This window comes from Podarcis cretensis (assembly GCF_951804945.1).
Source record: "Podarcis cretensis genome assembly, chromosome: 13".
Classification (NCBI taxonomy): domain Eukaryota; kingdom Metazoa; phylum Chordata; class Lepidosauria; order Squamata; family Lacertidae; genus Podarcis; species Podarcis cretensis.
Window position 1 is genome coordinate 55,035,278 of NC_137182.1, and position 17,935 is coordinate 55,053,212.

Sequence of the window (17,935 nt, forward strand, 5' to 3'; positions counted from 1 at the left end):
TTGGATTCAATAAGAAACTGTGGGAAAGTAACTCACATAAGAAAACCTGTTGAAGGGAGGGAAGGAAGTCAATGCTCAGCAGAGTGTGGGGAAAGAATGAGGGTAAATGATTGTTGAATTTTACTCAAATCAAATATCTTTAATACGGTCAATGACCAGAAAACACTTTATAAAAATATGACATTATAAATAGTATTGAGCTACAAATAACAGTAAAAATATAGCCAATTCACAGAATTGGTGCTTATATTTATGACCAAGTTTACAGAATTGGTGCTTATATTTATGACCAATTGGTGCTTATATTTATGACCAGTTGAATTTTACTGTATTTTGTTTGTTTGTATTAAATGAAACACCAATAAAAAGCATTTAAAAGAACAACAACGAAGGGCTGTTTTAGGGCTTCCTGGCTGGGAAAGATGGTTCAGAACCACAGGGAGGGTCTCTCTACTTAAGCCCCCAACCCATATCTCTCTCTCTCTCTCTCTCTCTCTCTCTCTCTCTCTCTCTCTCTCTCTCTCTCTCTGTCCCAGTGAAGGCTGTACTCACATGCCCATAAATGCTTGTGTTTGGGGACAGCCCCAGCTTGCGGGGGTCTTGTGGGACATCAGCGGGGTCCGGATAGATGAGAACTCCCTTGGCTTGCGAAGCCTCTGCGTTGGCCACCTGGGACAAAGAGAAGCTGGGAGCTCCAGAACAATGGGCACCTCTTTGATTTCTCACACAACAATCCCTCTCCACCATCAAAGAAAAACGCATGCCCACGCCCCAAGGCCACGCTGCTCTGATTCACCTCTCCCAAGCCCCCACAACATTTCCTTTCCCTTCAAGGCAGCCATCTTTTTTTACAGCTGCATTAATATTTAGGGAAACTGCACCTTCCATTGTATCCATCAGCGCTCAATACCTCCCCTTCCATCACTTCCACAAAGGTTTACCCTACAAGCTGGAAGGTGCGCAGAGGAAGGCAACCAAGATGATCAAGGGTCTGGAAACCAAGCCTGATGAGGAACGGTTGAGGCAGTTGGGGATTCTTAGCCTGGAACAGAGGAGACTGAGAGATGATAGGATTGCCATCTTCAGGTATCTAAGGGGCTGTCCCCCGGAAGATGGAGCAAGCTTGCTTTCTGTTGCTCTGGAGCGCAGGGCCTGAACCAATGGATTCAAAAGGCAAGAGAGACGGTTCCAGCTCAATATCGGGAACAGACTCTCTCAGAAGATGGTGTACTCCCCTTCATTGTTGTTGTTGAGTCGTTTAGTTGTGTCCGCCTCTTCGTGACCCCCTGGACCAGAGCACGCCAGGCACTCCTGTCTTCCACTGCCTCCCACAGTTTGGTCAGACTCATGCTGGTCGCTTCGAGAACACTGTCCCACCATCTCGTCCTCTGTCATCCCTTCTCCTTGCGCCCTCCTTCTTTCCCAACATCAGGGTCTTTTCCAGGGAGTCTTCTCTTCTCATGAGGTGGCCAAAGTCTTGGAGCCTCAGCTTCAGGATCTGTCCTTCCAGTGAGCACTCAGGGCTGATTTCCCTAAGAATGGAGAGGTCTGATCTTCTTGCAGTCCATGGGACTCTCAAGAGTCTCCTCCAGCACCAGAATTCAAAAGCACCCATTCTTTGGCGATCAGCCTTCTTGATGGTCCAGCTCTCACTTCCATACATCACAATTGGGAAAACCATAGCTTTTACTATATGGGCCTTCGTTAGAGGTTTTTAAACCGAGGTCAGATGGCCATCTGTCAGGGATTCTTCAGCTGTGCATTCCAGTGGGTTCAATTAGATGGCCTTTTCCAACTCTACAGTTCCATGGTTCTACACCTCATGAATCCTGTCTCCCCATCCACCCTTCTTGCCCTTAAATCTGGAGGACACTTTCCTGAAATCTGGTGTTTCCAGGTGGCCCCCCACCAAGGTTTCTGGAACCAGACATCTTGGAATATTGGCCTTGCTGCCTGCTTGGGCTACGGGAACTGTAGTCCAAGCAGAGCTGGAGGGCCACAGATGATACTCCCTGCCTATGGCCTCAACCCTTTTGCAGAGGGTCATATTCAGGAGCCCAGCCTCACCTTCTCGGCGTAGCTGATCTCCCCGATCCGGACGATGACGAGGTGGCCTTGGGGGTTCACTCCGTGCTGCTTCAGCGCCACAAAGTCCTCCCGGCGCCCGTAGTTGGCAAAGACCAGCCCCCCCTGCAGACAGACAGTGGGGTGAAAAGGAAAGGCTGGGGCACAGCTTGTCCAAAGGACCATATCCTCCCCTATGAACCTGCCCTGAGATCTTCTGAAGAAGCCCTTCTCTCGGTTCTGCCACCCGCACAGACCCGCTTGGCGGGGTAGGGCTGCTGCCAGACAACTTTGGAACTCCCTCCCTAGAGAAGCCAGATTGGTTCCCTCCTGGCTGGTGGGACACAGCCAAAGTCGTTCTTCACACAGCGCAGAGTAAAACTATGGAACGGTGTGAGAACAGGAGGCTGGGCTAGGTGACCTCATCCTGCAGGGCGTTTGCTACGTTCTTACGTTCTTAAATTGGTTGGAAGTCACGACGTATCTATACTTTTTTGAAAAAAACCAAATGTTTGTATTTTTTAACTTCCTTCCCTTTTAAGAGCAAGCATCTTTTTTGACAGGCGTATTGATATTCTGGGTTGCTGGTTGTGGTCACAGCTGGCAGCCAGAAACTATCCATCAGCCCTGTCTCCTTTATCTATCTCAGGCAGAGAAAAAGTGTTACCAACTGGGAAGACCAGTGTTGGACAGGGGTTAGAGCAGGGGTCAGCAAACTTTTTCAGCAGGGGGCGAGTCCACTGTCCCTCAGACCTTGTGGGGGGCCGGACTATATTTTTTTTTGGGGGGGGGGGAGATAAACAAATTCCTATGCCTCACAAATAACCCAGAGATGCATTTTAAATAAAAGCACACATTCTACTCATGTAAAAACATGCTGATTCCCGGACCGTCCACAGGCCGGATTTAGGAGGAGTTTGGGCCGGATCCGGCCCCTGGGCCTTAGTTTGCCTACTCATGGGTTAGAGCATCAGACTAGGACCTGGGAGAGACCAGGGTTCAAATCCCCTTGGACGAATCACTGCCTCTCAGCCTAACCTCCCCTACACGGCTGCTGTGGGGGATTAAGTGAAGAGATTATGTACATGCCACCTTGAGCCCCATGGAGGAAAAGGTGGGGTATAAATTCAATAAATAATAAAGAAATGACTATACCGTGACGGTGCCGGAAGCGCTGTAGGGGCAGTAGACCTCCGGGTCCTCCAGCGGCAGTTTCTCCACCACGACCCCATTTGTGTCCACCCGCTGCAGGAAATTGGGGCGCAGGCTGCGGGAGAAGGACAGAGGGTGCTGAAAGAGCTGTCCCTGCCAAACAACCCCCCGCCCCAGGGCCCTTCACTGACCGGTCAGGGCGCTGCAGCCCCACATAATGGCTGTCGGTCCAGCTGTGGTCCAGGCCGTAGGAGCCGAAGGCACTGAGGACGTGGCGGGAGAGGGCGTCCAAGCGACGGGAGCCGGGCGGGTGCGGGGATTCGCTCATCATTCTGCGCAGAGAGAAGGGAGAGAAATGTTCCATAAGAGCAGAGCCAGTGGCCCATCAAGCCCAGAATCCTGTCTTGGCAGCCACCAGTCGCCTGTGGGAAACCCGCCATCAGGATTCGAACGCAAGACCGACACTCTCCCCTCCTGTGGTTTCCAGCAACTGGTAGTCAGGAGCGTTGCTGCTACTGATATTCCTTGTTCTGCGCTGTGTGAACAAGGGCTTTATTTTATCTATCCGGAATCTCCCAACATTCAGCTTCAGGGGGGGTTCATGAGTTCTGGGGTTACGTTTCTCTCTCTGATTTCTCCCTGCCAGGCATTATGTTATACATAAACGCCTATCGCGTCACTTCCTACACGGCTTTTCCCTAAGCTAAAATGACTTTCAGAAGACATCTGAAGGCAGCCCTGAATCCAGAAGTTTTGTAATGTTTGAAGTTCTACTGTGTTTTATATATGCTGTAAGCTATCCGGAGTGGCTGGGGAAACCCAGCCAGATGGGCGGGGTAAAATAATAATAATAATAATAATAATAATAATAATAATAATAATAATAATTGTAATAATCCAAAACACTGCAACCTGTCTTCACAGCAGGGTCATACCATCCCCTTGATGATTTGAGCTGCCCTTTTCCAAATCTTTAGGTAAAGGTAAAGGTAAAGGACCCCTGGACTGCTAAGTCCAGTCAAACTTGACTATGGCGTGTGACAATCATCTCTGCTTTCAGGCAGTTTGTCTGCAGACAGATTTCCAGGTTATGTGGCCAGCATGACTAAACTGCTTCTGGCGCATGGAGGACTGTGACGGAAGCCAGAGTGCACGGAAACGCCGTTTGCCTTCCCGCCACAGTGGTACTTATTTATAAGAGAGTCTGTGTACTGGTCCAGTAAACGCTTCCGCTGCGCAACCAGCAACAGTTCTCTTTGCAGAGCATTAATTAAGTCCAGTGCAGAGATTCTTGTTGCAGTACATGCTTCAGAGTCTTAGCAGCAAGGAAATAACGACACAGGGAAGCCTGTCTTTCCAAAGACAGGTTTATTGCAGAAAGATAACAGAAACACCTCCGGAGCTTTCAGACATTTTTGCTTCACGCCCCCACAGGCAGAGAAAACAAACACTCTTTATATACTGAGCAACTTAACAACTTAACGAGCTTGACTGCTTAAAGTCACATGACATTGCTAACTTGCCAGCGTCTTAGGTTTCACACCCTAACACCCCCTCTCGCTGGCAATACAAAAACAAAATTACTTCAGACCCATTTCTTCACAAAAGTTTTCATGCCGCTGAAACCCAAGCGGTTTTGTAAAACCATCAGCTTGATTTTCATGACTGGGACAGTAATTTAATTTAACAATTCCTGCTTTTACCGTTTGACAAACATTTTGAAAGCGGATATCCAAATGTTTTGTACGACCTTTAAACTGCCCATTTTGTGCTAACTTAAGACACGGTTGATTATCACCCCATACAGTGATTGGAGTGATGGCCTTTTCATACATCTCTTGTGCCAAGCATTTGTAAAATTCTAGATCTCTACATAACTCAGATAAGGCACAGAACTCAGCTTCTGTTGACGACAAAGCAATCAGGTTCTGTTTCTTGGATCCCCACCCAATCAGAGAGTTACCAAATTTTATTACACAGCCAGACACTGATTTTCTATCCTTTAAATTTCCCCAATCACTATCTGCCCAAGAAGTAATCTGTGCTTGTCCTTCAGAAGATAATTCAAGGCAAAAATCTTTGGTGTATTGTAAATATCTTAACACTCTTTGAATTCCTTTCCATGCATTTACACTAGGTTTTGAAGCTTCTCTGCTGAGTAAGTTAACAGCGTAAGCAATGTCTGGTCTACTCCATTGCGAAAGATGAAGTAAGCTTCCCAGTGCTGACTGAAAGATTTCAGCACGCTTGAATTCAGCACTATCCTTGAACTCATTGTCTTTTACAAAACCTATTTCCATTGGCGTTCTAACACCTGCACACTCCGTCATGCCAAACTTTTTCAACATTTGCAATATCTTGCCTTTTTGATTCAGTAGAAAACTGCCATTTTTGGTCCTATCTATCTGAACACCAAGATAGACCTTTACATCACCAAGATTCTTAACTTTGAAGTGTTTATTTAACTCTTTGGCTAGTTTTTTTACTTGTTCTTGTGTCTTTGAAGTATAAATCAGGTCATCTACATAAACAAGCAAAGATTCTTGAGCATCTCCTGAACCTCTGAAATATAAGCAATTGTCAGCCTTGCTCCTGCTAAAACCAATGCCTACCAAAACGTCATTCAAACACTCATTCCAATTATGAGCAGATTGCTTGAGTCCATAAATAGATTTATGTAGTTTCCATACCTGATTTGATTTACCAACTTTCAATCCTGGCGGTAGCTCCATATAGAGCTCTTCAGCCAAGTCTGAATGAAGATAAGCTGTAGAGACATCAAATTGATTCACTTTGAACCCTTTCTGAGCAGCAACTGCTAATAGTGCCCGAAGGGTTTCACTCCTTGAAGTGGGTGCATAGACTTCGGAATAATGTAACCCCTCTCTTTGCGTAAAACCTCGAGCTACAAGCCTTGCTTTGTACTCTGGTTTCCCCATCGCTGTTGTCTTTATCCTGTACACCCACCTACAACTTACTGCCTTGGTACCTTCTGGCAGTTTGGTGATGGAAAACACACCCACTTCTTTCATAGAATTCAACTCTTTTTGCATGGCCTCACGCCACCTACTGGCCTCCTCCTGGGGTAATTGCTCAACCTCTTCAAAACTTTCAGGTTCGCAATTTGCCAAACCAGCCCAAACACTAATAGCTTGGTACCTTTCAGGAGGTATCCCTTTGTTGGTACGCTTGGAACGCCTTAACAGTTCCTGTGATGTTCCTTCAGTTTCCCCCTCTGACCCAGAATCACTAGTCGTCACCTGTTTGTCACTAGTAGTTGAAGAACTTTCTGATTCTGACTTTACACGTCTCTCTTGCTGTACGGGTGAACTTGTAGAGCTAGAAGATTCTGACTTTACAGACTTGGGTGAACTAGACGATTTCTCACCCTCGTCCTCAGACTCAAATTCCTCAGCCTGTTCTGGAACTAATACCTGCCCTGGGGCCTGAGTTTCATTGTTACTGTTCACCACATCAAATAGTATGTCAGGATTTCCATGAATTTTATTCCAACCATCCTGTTCACAAAATTCCGCACTTCTGCTGATTGTGATTTTTGTTTGATTGCCTTCTACATTCACAAATCTCCAACCTTTTGTGTTTGCTTGATAACCACAGAAAAGCATTTCTTTAGATCTAGGATCGCCTTTCCTACGTTGTGCCCTAGGCACCAGCACATAAGCACGACATCCAAAAACTCTTAGATGATCAATTTTTGGTTTTTTCCCAAATAGCATGAAGTAAGGAGTGTTGCCTACTGTGCTATTGTACACTCTGTTAAAAGTATAATTCGCATACAGTGCAGCCTCAGCCCAAAACCGCTGTGGAAGTCCAGAATCAAACAGCAAAGCAGCAATGGCTTCCTGTAATGTTCGAAATTTTCTTTCGGCAACTGCATTCTCCTGTGGTGAATAGGGATTGGTAAGTCTATGAACTATACCTTTCCTTTTTAACCACATCTCCAGCGTGTGGTTCACATATTCCCCACCACGATCTGATTGTATTTTACGCACCCTGGTGTCAAATTTACATTCGACTTCTTCAATCCAATCCATCAGGATGGAAGCTGCTTGTGATTTTTCTTTCAGAAAGAAAACCCAACTAGCCCTTGAAAAATCATCCACCAAAATTTGCATAAATCTCGCACCTCCAAGCGATTTGACTGGCATAGGGCCACACACGTCTGTGTGCACAAGTTCAAAGGGTTTCTTGCTTACTCTATCAGATCTAGGATAGTTACATGTCTTAACCTTAGCATGTTTACAAGCACAACAATCCAGAAAATTTGGACAGGGTTTAATGTTACACTCCTCAGCTAAATCTGGCATCTTGCTTACATACTTAAAGCATATATGAGCTAACCTTCTGTGTAGTAGATGTGCACAACCTGTATGAGGAGCCTTATTTACACACTTAGCTTGCGCTTCACCTGTTGAACATCTACCTGCTGCTAACTGCTCTTCATCCAAAACAAAAAGCCCATCCTCACAGGGAATTTTAACTAGCTCCTTCCCCTGTTTCGAAATGGTGCACACATCATTTTCAAACTCAACCTTAAAACCACTTTTTACCAGGCATGACACACTCAAAAGTCCATTCTTCATTCCTGGAAGAACAAAAACAGGAAGGTTAGTTTGCAAACAATTAACATAAATTGTGCCTTTAAGGTTCATTTCTCGTTTACTATTGTCTGCTATAGTCACAGTTTTTGCAACTGGCAATGTCTTGCAGTTCATCAAGCTGCCACTAGATGTCGCTGGAACTAAATTGTGACTTGCTCCACTGTCAATTATCCACTTCAAGGTTTGTTGGCTCCTTTTAGGACTCTGTTGTGCTGCCATTGCAGATAGTCCCTTATCAGCACCTGCTCCCCCTCTGGATCGTTGAGTCTTGTAGTTCTCACTTCGTCTTCCCCTGTAGCTCCGGAAACTGACCTTGGACTGTTGAAATTCCTGTTGCTTTTCTGGACACTTTGCTATCAAATGAAACCTGCTGCCACATCGAAAACATGACTTGCTGGCCATAGCAGACACTTGTGAGGCTTCCTTACAGCTCTGCCTGCTAGTTCCCCCACGCTCTATGGTGGCTCTATGGTGAATTCGCCTAAGAGCTTCCCAAATTTCAAATGCAGACCTTAAATTTTCCACATGAGGTAATTGGGAATCGTCTATCGATACCATCAACATGCATCTAGCTTTAGTGTCCATTTTATCATGTTCCCTGTTCTGAGCATGTGCAGCAGCCTGTTGCTCTGCTGTGGCATCTGCTGCAACAGCCACAAATGGCTTTCGCCTTTGGACATAGTCAGCCCACACTTCTTTGGCTTCCAACCAGACTTGAGCCCTCTTAGACCACTGCACGTAATTAGCAGAGTTCAACTTTGTAAAGGGAACCTGGAAATTTTCCACTGCCATTCTTGGGGTCGGCTGCTACTCCCTCTGTGTGCCCTTGCTTCTCTTTCCCCTTGGGATTTGTTTTACTCACTTTTCAGACGCCTCCAGCCTCCTCTGAAGCCTTTTAAACTTTTTTTTTTCTTCCGTCTCTTCACTAGCAACCTACCACCGTCCTCTGGTTTTATTAACAAAACAAAAACACAACGGGAGGTCAAGCTAGCCTTTTGCAGCTAATGAAGCTGTAAATCTTCACTTACGCAGCTCTCTCAACTTTCTGCAGCCTCTCAGTTCCTTTAAGAGCTGGATTTACGACCAAGCCGGTCTTCTCTCATCCGAAAGCTGCTTTCACTTTCTCTGCACACAATACAGCTGTAGAAACGTAGAAAGAGCCATAACCTAAGAGAGTCTGTGTACTGGTCCAGTAAACGCTTCCGCTGCGCAACCAGCAACAGTTCTCTTTGCAGAGCATTAATTAAGTCCAGTGCAGAGATTCTTGTTGCAGTACATGCTTCAGAGTCTTAGCAGCAAGGAAATAACGACACAGGGAAGCCTGTCTTTCCAAAGACAGGTTTATTGCAGAAAGATAACAGAAACACCTCCGGAGCTTTCAGACATTTTTGCTTCACGCCCCCACAGGCAGAGAAAACAAACACTCTTTATATACTGAGCAACTTAACAACTTAACGAGCTTGACTGCTTAAAGTCACATGACATTGCTAACTTGCCAGCGTCTTAGGTTTCACACCCTAACAATTTATCTACGCGTGTTGGTATGCTTTCGAACTGCTAGGTTGGCAGGAGCAGGGACAGAGCGACAGGAGCTCACTCCGTCACACGGATTCGAACTGCTCAAGAGGCTCAGGAACACAGAGACAGGGACTTAGGCTGCATCCAAACCATACATTTAAAGCACCTGGCTTTCCCCAAAAGAATCCTGGGAACTTTAGTTTGTTAAGTTTGGAAGTAGGCTGGAAACTGGCCACCCAGAGACCTGCCTGCTCTGTGCTGGATCCAGAGCTGCGATGAATGGGGAAGCAAGATCTTTTGGCGGTTTCTTGCTGTGAGCCCCACCACCCTATGCTCAGGTTGTATATATGTGTCAGTAAAACAACATATCCCAAGGACACCACAGTCTCCGATGACTTTCGTTTCAAGGAAGCCAAACCCTAGATAAGCGCTTGAAGGAACCCCTCAATTGTCTCACAACTCAAGAGACTGAGGTGGCGTGTAATACTGTGTTATTCAGCTTGCTATATGGCGCTGTGCTCCAAACCACTGAGCCTCTTGGGCTTGCCGATCAGAAGGTCGGCGGTTCGAATCCCTGCGATGGGGTGAGCTTCCGTCGTTCGGTCCCTGCTCCTGCCCACCTAGCAGTTTGAAAGCACACCAGTGCAAGTAGATAAATAGATACCGCTGTGGCAGGAAGGCAAACAGCGTAACCGTGCGCTCTGTTTTCCATCACGGTGTCCCGTTGCGGCAGAAGCGGTTTAGTCCTGCTGGCCACATGACTCGGAAAGCTGTCTGTGGACAAACACCGAAATGAGTGCTGCAACCCCATAGTTGCCTTTTACTGGACTTAACCGCCCAGGGGTCCTTTACCTTTAAATTTACCTATGTTATGGCAGAAACAAATGTACAGTGGTACCTTGGGTTACAGACGCTTCAGGTTACAGACTCTGCTAACTCAGAAATAGTACCTGGGGTTAAGAACTTTACCTAAGGATGAGAACAGAAATCGTGCTAAAGTGGTATCTCAGGTTAAGAAAGCTAAAGTGGTACCTCAGGTTAAGAACGGTTTCAGGTTAAGAACGGACCTCCAAAACGAATTAAGTTCTTAACCCGAGGTACCACTGTAATTAATTGTGTGATTCACAATTAACTTCAAAGCATTTCAGTGGAAGGGAAAGGTGGGAAACAACCAAGAAAATAATGATCTATGTAACATCCATCTCCACCAACAAAAAAAGCGATGGCAGCTGTCACTCGTATTCGCCTGCATGGTTTCCGATCCTCTACTCGGGCAAACACGCAAATGGTGGTACAGAAGAACGGCTAAGGGAGCTGGGCATGTTTAGCCTGGAGAAGAGGAGGTTAAGGGGTGATATGATAGCCATGTTCAAATATATAAAAGGATGTCACATAGAGGAGGGAGAAAGGTTGTTTTCTGCTGCTCCAGAGAAGCGGACACGGAGCAATGGCTCCAAACTACAAGAAAGAAGATTCCACCTAAACATTAGGAAGAACTTCCTGACAGTAAGAGCTGTTTGACAGTGGAATTTGCTGCCCAGGAGTGTGGTGGAGTCTCCTTCTTTGGAGGTCTTTAAGCAGAGGCTTGACAACCATATGTCAGGAGTGCTCTGATGGTGTTTCCTGCTTGGCAGGGGGTTGGACTCGATGGCCCTTGGGGTCTCTTCCAACTCTATGATTCTATGATTCTATAATTCCTGCTCCTGTTCCTGATGGGAACTCCGTCGTCCCTGGAGTCCCGTGGCCCCACGACACCCCCATCAATTTGTTCCCCGTCCTTCCCACAATTCTGGGGTGAGGGGAAAGGACCTCACCTGATGGTCCCTTCAATCTTCGCCTCGTTGAGATACTTCTGAAACATCTCTCGCAAGTCAGCCCAGTAGAGCGGGGCTCCCCTCTGGCCGTCTTCCGCCTCGGGGGGGCTCTCGTCGTTCACCACGGCCAGGTAGTCTCCACAGACCATGCAGGAAGAGCCTCGGGACAAGACGTACCCCAGGAGGAAGGCTGAGGAGAGCAGAGGACAGAGGGGGGCAGTCAGGCTTTAAAGCAGAGGGTTAGTAGGGTCACAGGGCAAACGGTGCTCTGGTCACCCAAATTTAAACCTAGAAGTTTCCCCATAGCCTAAAATGTAGGGATACCTGGAGGCCTTACTAGAAGCTGGCTATGTTAGGACTCATCCACACTTACCTTTCTGTGTCCAAGCGCTCCCCCCTCCCACTGCTTCCCCCCCAGGAAAACCCACTCTTTAACTCTGAATCGGAACAAACAGCAATTCGGGTTGTCTGTGAATTGCTGTTTGCTCCATTGAGCTGTAAAGAACAGGTTTCTGTGGGAAAAGTGGAAGGGGGGAAGCACTTGGACGGGGACCTGTGCCTAGAAATTCAGAGCAAAGGTAAATGTGGCTGACCCCCAGAAATGACTGCACCTGTTTCCCTTCAAAATGCACCCAAGCCAGCAGTGCTTCATGTGGCTGTAAGTTCCATAGGTTAACCGTGCACCAAGCCTTCCTTCCCTTTGCCCTGACTTCTTCAGCTTCATCAGACAAGCCCGCTGGGTTTAAGTCCTATGAGAGAGTGAGAGAGCTCTTTCTCTAGGAATCCTGGATCAGGCCAAAGGGGTCCAGCACCCTGTTCTGACAGCGGCCGACCAGATGCCCCAGGGGGAAACCTGCAAGGAGAATATATGAATATGTGAAGAGACCTGTCCAATCAGGCCAGGATGTGGGCTTTTGGGCTCAGAAGGGAACAGAATGCCTATCTAATAGCTGAGTCCAAAGGGCTCAGTGGCCAGGAGAGGAGTCTGTGGGCAGGATTTGTACCTGGGTGGAGCTCAGGGCATGGAGGCCGCAATTGGGAGGAAGGCCATCTGGAGCCACTGCCAGGTAGAGAGGGATCTGTGGTGGGTGGGCAGAGCTACCCAACCATGGGTGGGGTCTATGGAGGAGTCACAGGGAGAGAGACCACTTGGACCTTGGGGGAGAAGGAGTTTCTGCCTTCACCTCCCCACACCCTCTTAGGAAGGGGTGTGTAGCTCAGCCGCTGGTAGAGCGGCTGCTTGGCATGCAGAAGGTCCCAGCTGACAGGAAGTCCTCCCTCTGATTTCTTCCAGAGGTGCTGCCAGTCAATGTCTGGCTAGATGGCCCAGTGCAACGGTTCTCAACCTGTGGGTCCCCAGATGTTGTTGGACTACAACTCCCATCATCCCTGAGCTAGCTTGGGCTGATGGGAGTTGTAGTTCAACAACATCTGGGGACCCACAGGTTGAGAAAGGCTGGCCCGGTGGGTCTAATGGGCAGCACATGGTTAATCTGTGGAACTCCCTCCCACAGGAAGCAGTGATGGCCAACAGATAGAATAGCTCTCAAAGAGGATTAGACAAATTGACAGAGGCGGAGAGGACCACCATTGTCTCCTAGCCAGGATGGTTATGTTCGGCTTCCAGAGCTGGAGGCAGCGATGCCTCTGAATCGCAGTTGCTGGAAACTGCAGGAAGGGAGAAGACTCTTGGCCTCTGTGGCTGCTGTGACAAAGGGATGCTGGACTAGATGGTCCATGGGCCGGATCCAGCAGGCTCTCCTTGTGTTCTTATGATTCAGGATGCACACACACCATAAGGGCATCTGTCAGGAGTGCCTGCAGGGGCCAGGCCCTGTGATCAATAGGACTGGGGCCTTCCTGAGTTTGTTCTGGAGAGGCCTCACAGGTGAGGCTGACTGGTAACTCACAGCACCTGGTGGCAAGAGCCAGGAAGGGATACAAGGTCAGCATTTCCCTTCGGCTCTTTGCCACAGCAACACGTTTCCTGCCTTGCTGCGTTTGGCTTCTTGCTTCCTGATCCTTGAACCTCGGCTTCTAGATTCCCTGCTTCTTGATCCTCGGACCCCTGACTTCGTGACTCCTTGCTTCTTGATCCTCGGACCCCTGACTTCATGACTCCTTGCTTCCTGATCCTCGGACCCCTGACTTCGTGACTCCTTGCTTCTTGATCCTCTGACCCCTGACTTCGTGACTCCTTGCTTCCTGATCCTCGGACCCCTGACTTTGTGACTCCTTGCTTCTTCATCCTCGGACCCCTGACTTCGTGACTCCTTGCTTCCTGATCCTCGGACCCCTGACTTCGTGACTCCTTGCTTCCTGATCCTCGGACCCCTGACTTTGTGACTCCTTGCTTCTTGACCCTCAGACCCCTGACTTTGTGACTCCTTGCTTCCTGATCCTCGGACCCCTGACTTCGTGACTCCTTGCTTCCTGATCCTCGGACCCCTGACTTCGTGACTCCTTGCTTCCTGATCCTCGGACCCCTGACTTCGTGACTCCTTGCTTCTTGACCCTCAGACCCCTGACTTCGTGACTCCTTGCTTCTTGATCCTTGGACCCCTGATTTCATGACTCCCTGCTTCTTGATCCTCGGACTCCTGACTTCGTTACTCCCTTTTTCTTGACCCTCAGACCCCTGACTTTGTGACTCCTTGCTTCTTGATCCTCGGACCCCTGACTTTGTGACTCCCTGCTACTTGACCCTTGGACCCCTGACTTTGTGACTCCCTGCTTCTTGATCCTCGGACCCCTGACTTTGTGACTCCCTGCTTCTTGATCCTCGGACCCCTGACTTTGTGACTCCCTGCTACTTGACCCTTGGACCCCTGACTTTGTGACTCCCTGCTTCTTGATCCTCGGACCCCTGACTTCGTGACTACTTGCTTCCTGATCCTTGGACCCCTGACTTCGGGACTCCTTGCTTCTTGATCCTCGGACCCCTGACTTCGTGACTCCTTGCTTCTTGATCCTTGGACCCCTGACTTTGTGACTCCTTGCTTCCTGATCCTCGGACCCCTGACTTTGTGGCTCCCTGCTTCTTGATCCTTGGACCCCTGACTTCGTTACTCCTTGCTTCCTAACCCTCGGACTCTTGGCTTCCTGACTCCTGGCTTCTGGACCCCCGTTCCTGCTCCCACCCCACCATCTTGCCCCCGGTCCTGCCGTCCCCAGCCAGGACTTCAATAGCCCGTGAACCGGACCATGACAACATCATAAGAGCCCTGACAAATCAGGCTAGTGGCCCACCAGATGGCCCCACAAGCAGGACTCGAACACAAGAGCGACTCTTCTCTCTTACGGTTTCCAGCAACCTTTCGATCACATGGCTTCCCCCAAAGAATCCTGGGAACTGTAGTTTGTTAACGGTACTGGGAATTGCACCCCTGTCTGGGCTAAAATTACAGTATTCCGGCTTCTTTGTGGGGACCATGTGCTTGAAATGTATACGGCAGATTCCTTGTTGACTCTTCAGTGAAATACAGAGGTACCTCGGGTTAAGAACTTAATTCGTTCCGGAGGTCCGTTCTTAACCTGAAACTGTCCTTAACCTGAAGCACCACTTTAGCTCATGGGGCCTCCCGCTGCCGCCGCACAATTTCTGTTCTCATCCTGAAGCAAAGTTCTTAACCCAAGGTACTATTTCTGGGTGAGCAGAGTCTGTAACCTGAAGCGGCTGGAACCCGAGGTACCACTGTATGAGAAGCTTGGCTCCCAGGGAGATGAACCTGCCCTTTTGTGTAAAGCACCCACAGATGGCACTATATAATTCCTAATATTTTGCTATTTATATTTATATAACAAATCCTTATGATTGCAACAGGGACACAGAGCCTCTGCACAAGGGAAGCCCGGGCAGAGCTCAGCCCCGGGTCCAGATCCGATTCCTCTCACCCACAATGAAGACCAGGAGTCCCACGAGCACGAGGCAGAGCAGGGCTTTCCAGCGATCCTTCCACGGGCACTGCGCCATGTCTCCTGCCTTCTCGCCGCCCCGGGGGGCCCCGGGCCCCTCCGCCTCCACCACCTTCATCTGCAGTCCTTCGGGGTCTCCGTCACCCTCGGGCATCTTGCGGTAGATGGAGTAGGATCGCCGAGGCAGCTTCTTGTTCCTCTGGCCAGGGGGTGAGGAGGAAGGAAATGGGGAGTCGGTAAAGAGGGGGAGTCAGGACGGAGGCCACGGCCCTCAGACCCAGCCGGGTGGCCAATATCGCAGCCTTACCGCGTCCCGCAGCCGGGATCTCCAGAAATCCATGCCGTCCGGTTTTGCGCGGTTCCCGCCCTGCGGAGAGGCAGATGTTTGGCAGCTTCCAAGAATGTGAAACGAGATTTCCGCCAACCCCACCCGCCGCTTATCAGGATTATCACTGCCACCATGCCATTCATCCCTCCCTCCAAGCTACGTGGGGGGGGGAATGGGTGGTTTTGCAGACGTGACTAACCAATGGGGCCTTATTATCGGGGACGCTGCCTCGGGGACTCTTATCAGGCCCTGCACAGGCAGGCAGCCCACCCAGCTGGCCTGGCGGAGGCACCTGTCGTGCACGTACCACTTCCTCCGTTCTCGGGGCCAGGGTCAAATTTGCTTATTTCAGTAGAACAGGAAGGCTGGGTGCAGGGCCTGGAGACAGGCAGCCGGGTTATGCAGCCACAGCAGTGACCGGAGGAGGAATGACCACTGGGAGGAGCGAAGGGAGAAGAGACAGCATGGGGCATCTGCAGCAGCGCAGTCGGACGCCTCCATCTGCCCCGGCTGCAACAAGACATGTCTCTCCCGTATCAGTCTCTGCAGCCACAGCAGGCATTACAGTGGTACCTTGGGTTACATACACTTCAGGTTACATACGCTTCAGGTTACAGACTCCACTAACCCAGAAATAGTGCTTCAGGTTAAGAACTTTGCTTCAGGATGAGAACAGAAATCAGGCTCCGGCGGTGCAGAAGCAGCGGGAGGCCCCATTAGCTAAAGTGGTGCTTCAGGTAATAATAATAATAATAATAATAATTAATAATAATTTATTATTTGTACCCTGCCCATATGGCTTGGCTTCCCCAGCCACTCTGGGTGGCTTCCAAAAAAAATATTAAAATACTCTAATACATCAAACATTAAAAGCTTCCCTGAACAGGGCTGCCTTCAGATGTCTTCTAAAAGTCTGGTAGTTGTTGTTCTCTTTGACATCTGGTGGGAGGGCGTTCCACAGGGAGGGCGCCACCACCGAGAAGGCCCTGTGCCTGGTTCCCTGCAACCTCACTTTTCGCAGGGAGGGAACCGCCAGAAGGCCCTCGGAGCTGGACCTCAGTGTCCGGACAGAACGATGGGGGTGGAGATGCTCCTTTCGGTATACTGGACCTTTGAGGCCGTTTAGGGCTTTAAAGGTCAGCACCAACACTTTGAATTGTGCTCGGAAACGTACTGGTTAAGAACAGTTTCAGGTTAAGTACGGACCTCCGGAACGAATTAAGTCCTTAACCTGAGGTACCACTGTATAACCTTTCAACAGTTTGACTTCACCCCCAAAGGAGCGCTTCTCCATTGTGTGCGGAGACAGACGGATACCAGCAACACTCACACACATATACATCTATTGGTGAGGGATGCTCCATCCAGCTCAATACCACCTACACTGACTGGCAGGGTGTCCCCCCCCCCAAGTCAAAGGCCTGGAAATGGTCAAAGGCCTGGAAACGATGCCTTATGAGGAACGGCTAAGGGAGCTGGGCATGTTTAGCCTGGAGAAGAGGAGGTTAAGGGGGGATATGATAGCCATGTCCAAATATATAAAAGGATGTCACATAGAGGAGGGAGAAAGGTTGTTTTCTGCTGCTCCAGAGAAGCGGACACGGAGCAATGGCTCCAAACTACAAGAAAGAAGACTCCACCTAAACATTAGGAAGAACTTCCTGACAGTAAGAGCTGTTTGACAGTGGAATTTGCTGCCAAGGAGTGTGGTGGAGTCTCCTTCTTTGGAGGTCTTTAAGCAGAGGCTTGACAACCATATGTCAGGAGTGCTCTGATGGTGTTTCCTGCTTGGCAGGGGGTTGGACTCGATGGCCCTTGTGGTCTCTTCCAACTCTAGGATTCTATGATTTGAACCCTGGTCTCTTTGGTCCCAGTCCAGTGCTGTAGCCACTACACCAGCCTGCCTCTCTCTTTGGGGCAGCCCCCGGCTTCTCTGGGGCTAACATTCTCCTCCAATGAACGCACTCTTTCTCTCTCTCTCTCTCTCTCTCTCTCACACACACACACACACACACACACACACACACAAAGAGCAGGTTAAATATTAGCTCCTGTGTGTGGTGAGTCAGGAATTCAGCTCCGTAGCCTCAAATAGATATATTCACTCCTCCTCCTGGCAAAACCCCTTGCCAATTGAACCCCATAAATCCTATTTTCTTTTGGGGGGACCCAGGAATCCTGATATTTAAGGCACCTTTAACCAGCTGGGACCTGCTCCCAATCAGGCAGGAAGTTCAGGAGTTCTGGATCTGAGTCCCCCAGAAATTACCCCTTATTTGGGGGGAGTGGGGTCCCCAGTTTTTACACCATGGCCTTCCAGACTCTGCCTCTGGTTGAGGCTCTCTCCTTGCGGGGCTTGCCCACCTCCTGCAACCTGATTTCACAAAGGTGGAGGTAAAAGTTATCTTATGAATAAAAAATAAAAACCCTTCATTTGCCGGCTCAAAATGGTTTTTATTTCCCCTCGCACCGGCATCCCCACACCACAACACAAAAGTGGCAAAGGCCATTCCAGAAGTTGT

At 49.0% G+C, this 17,935-nt stretch overlaps 1 protein-coding gene across 4 annotated transcripts in view; it reads right to left on the minus strand.

The window, feature by feature from the left end:
• TFR2 (transferrin receptor 2) overlaps positions 1 to 17,935 on the minus strand; it is a 55,158-nt gene that overhangs the window by 15,501 nt on the left and 21,722 nt on the right. For 3 of the 4 annotated variants that reach the window (XM_079951815.1, XM_079951814.1, XM_079951817.1), the window contains 7 exons: positions 15,393 to 15,452; positions 15,065 to 15,284; positions 11,171 to 11,360; positions 3,408 to 3,548; positions 3,220 to 3,331; positions 2,068 to 2,190; positions 553 to 669 (listed from right to left, as the gene is read on the minus strand). In XM_079951815.1, coding sequence (XP_079807941.1) covers positions 553 to 669; positions 2,068 to 2,190; positions 3,220 to 3,331; positions 3,408 to 3,548; positions 11,171 to 11,360; positions 15,065 to 15,284; positions 15,393 to 15,452 — 963 coding nt within the window. Of the gene's footprint in view, positions 1 to 552; positions 670 to 2,067; positions 2,191 to 3,219; positions 3,332 to 3,407; positions 3,549 to 11,170; positions 11,361 to 15,064; positions 15,285 to 15,392; positions 15,453 to 15,612; positions 15,698 to 17,935 lie in introns of those variants that run through there. The other variant, XM_079951816.1, reaches the window with a different exon arrangement.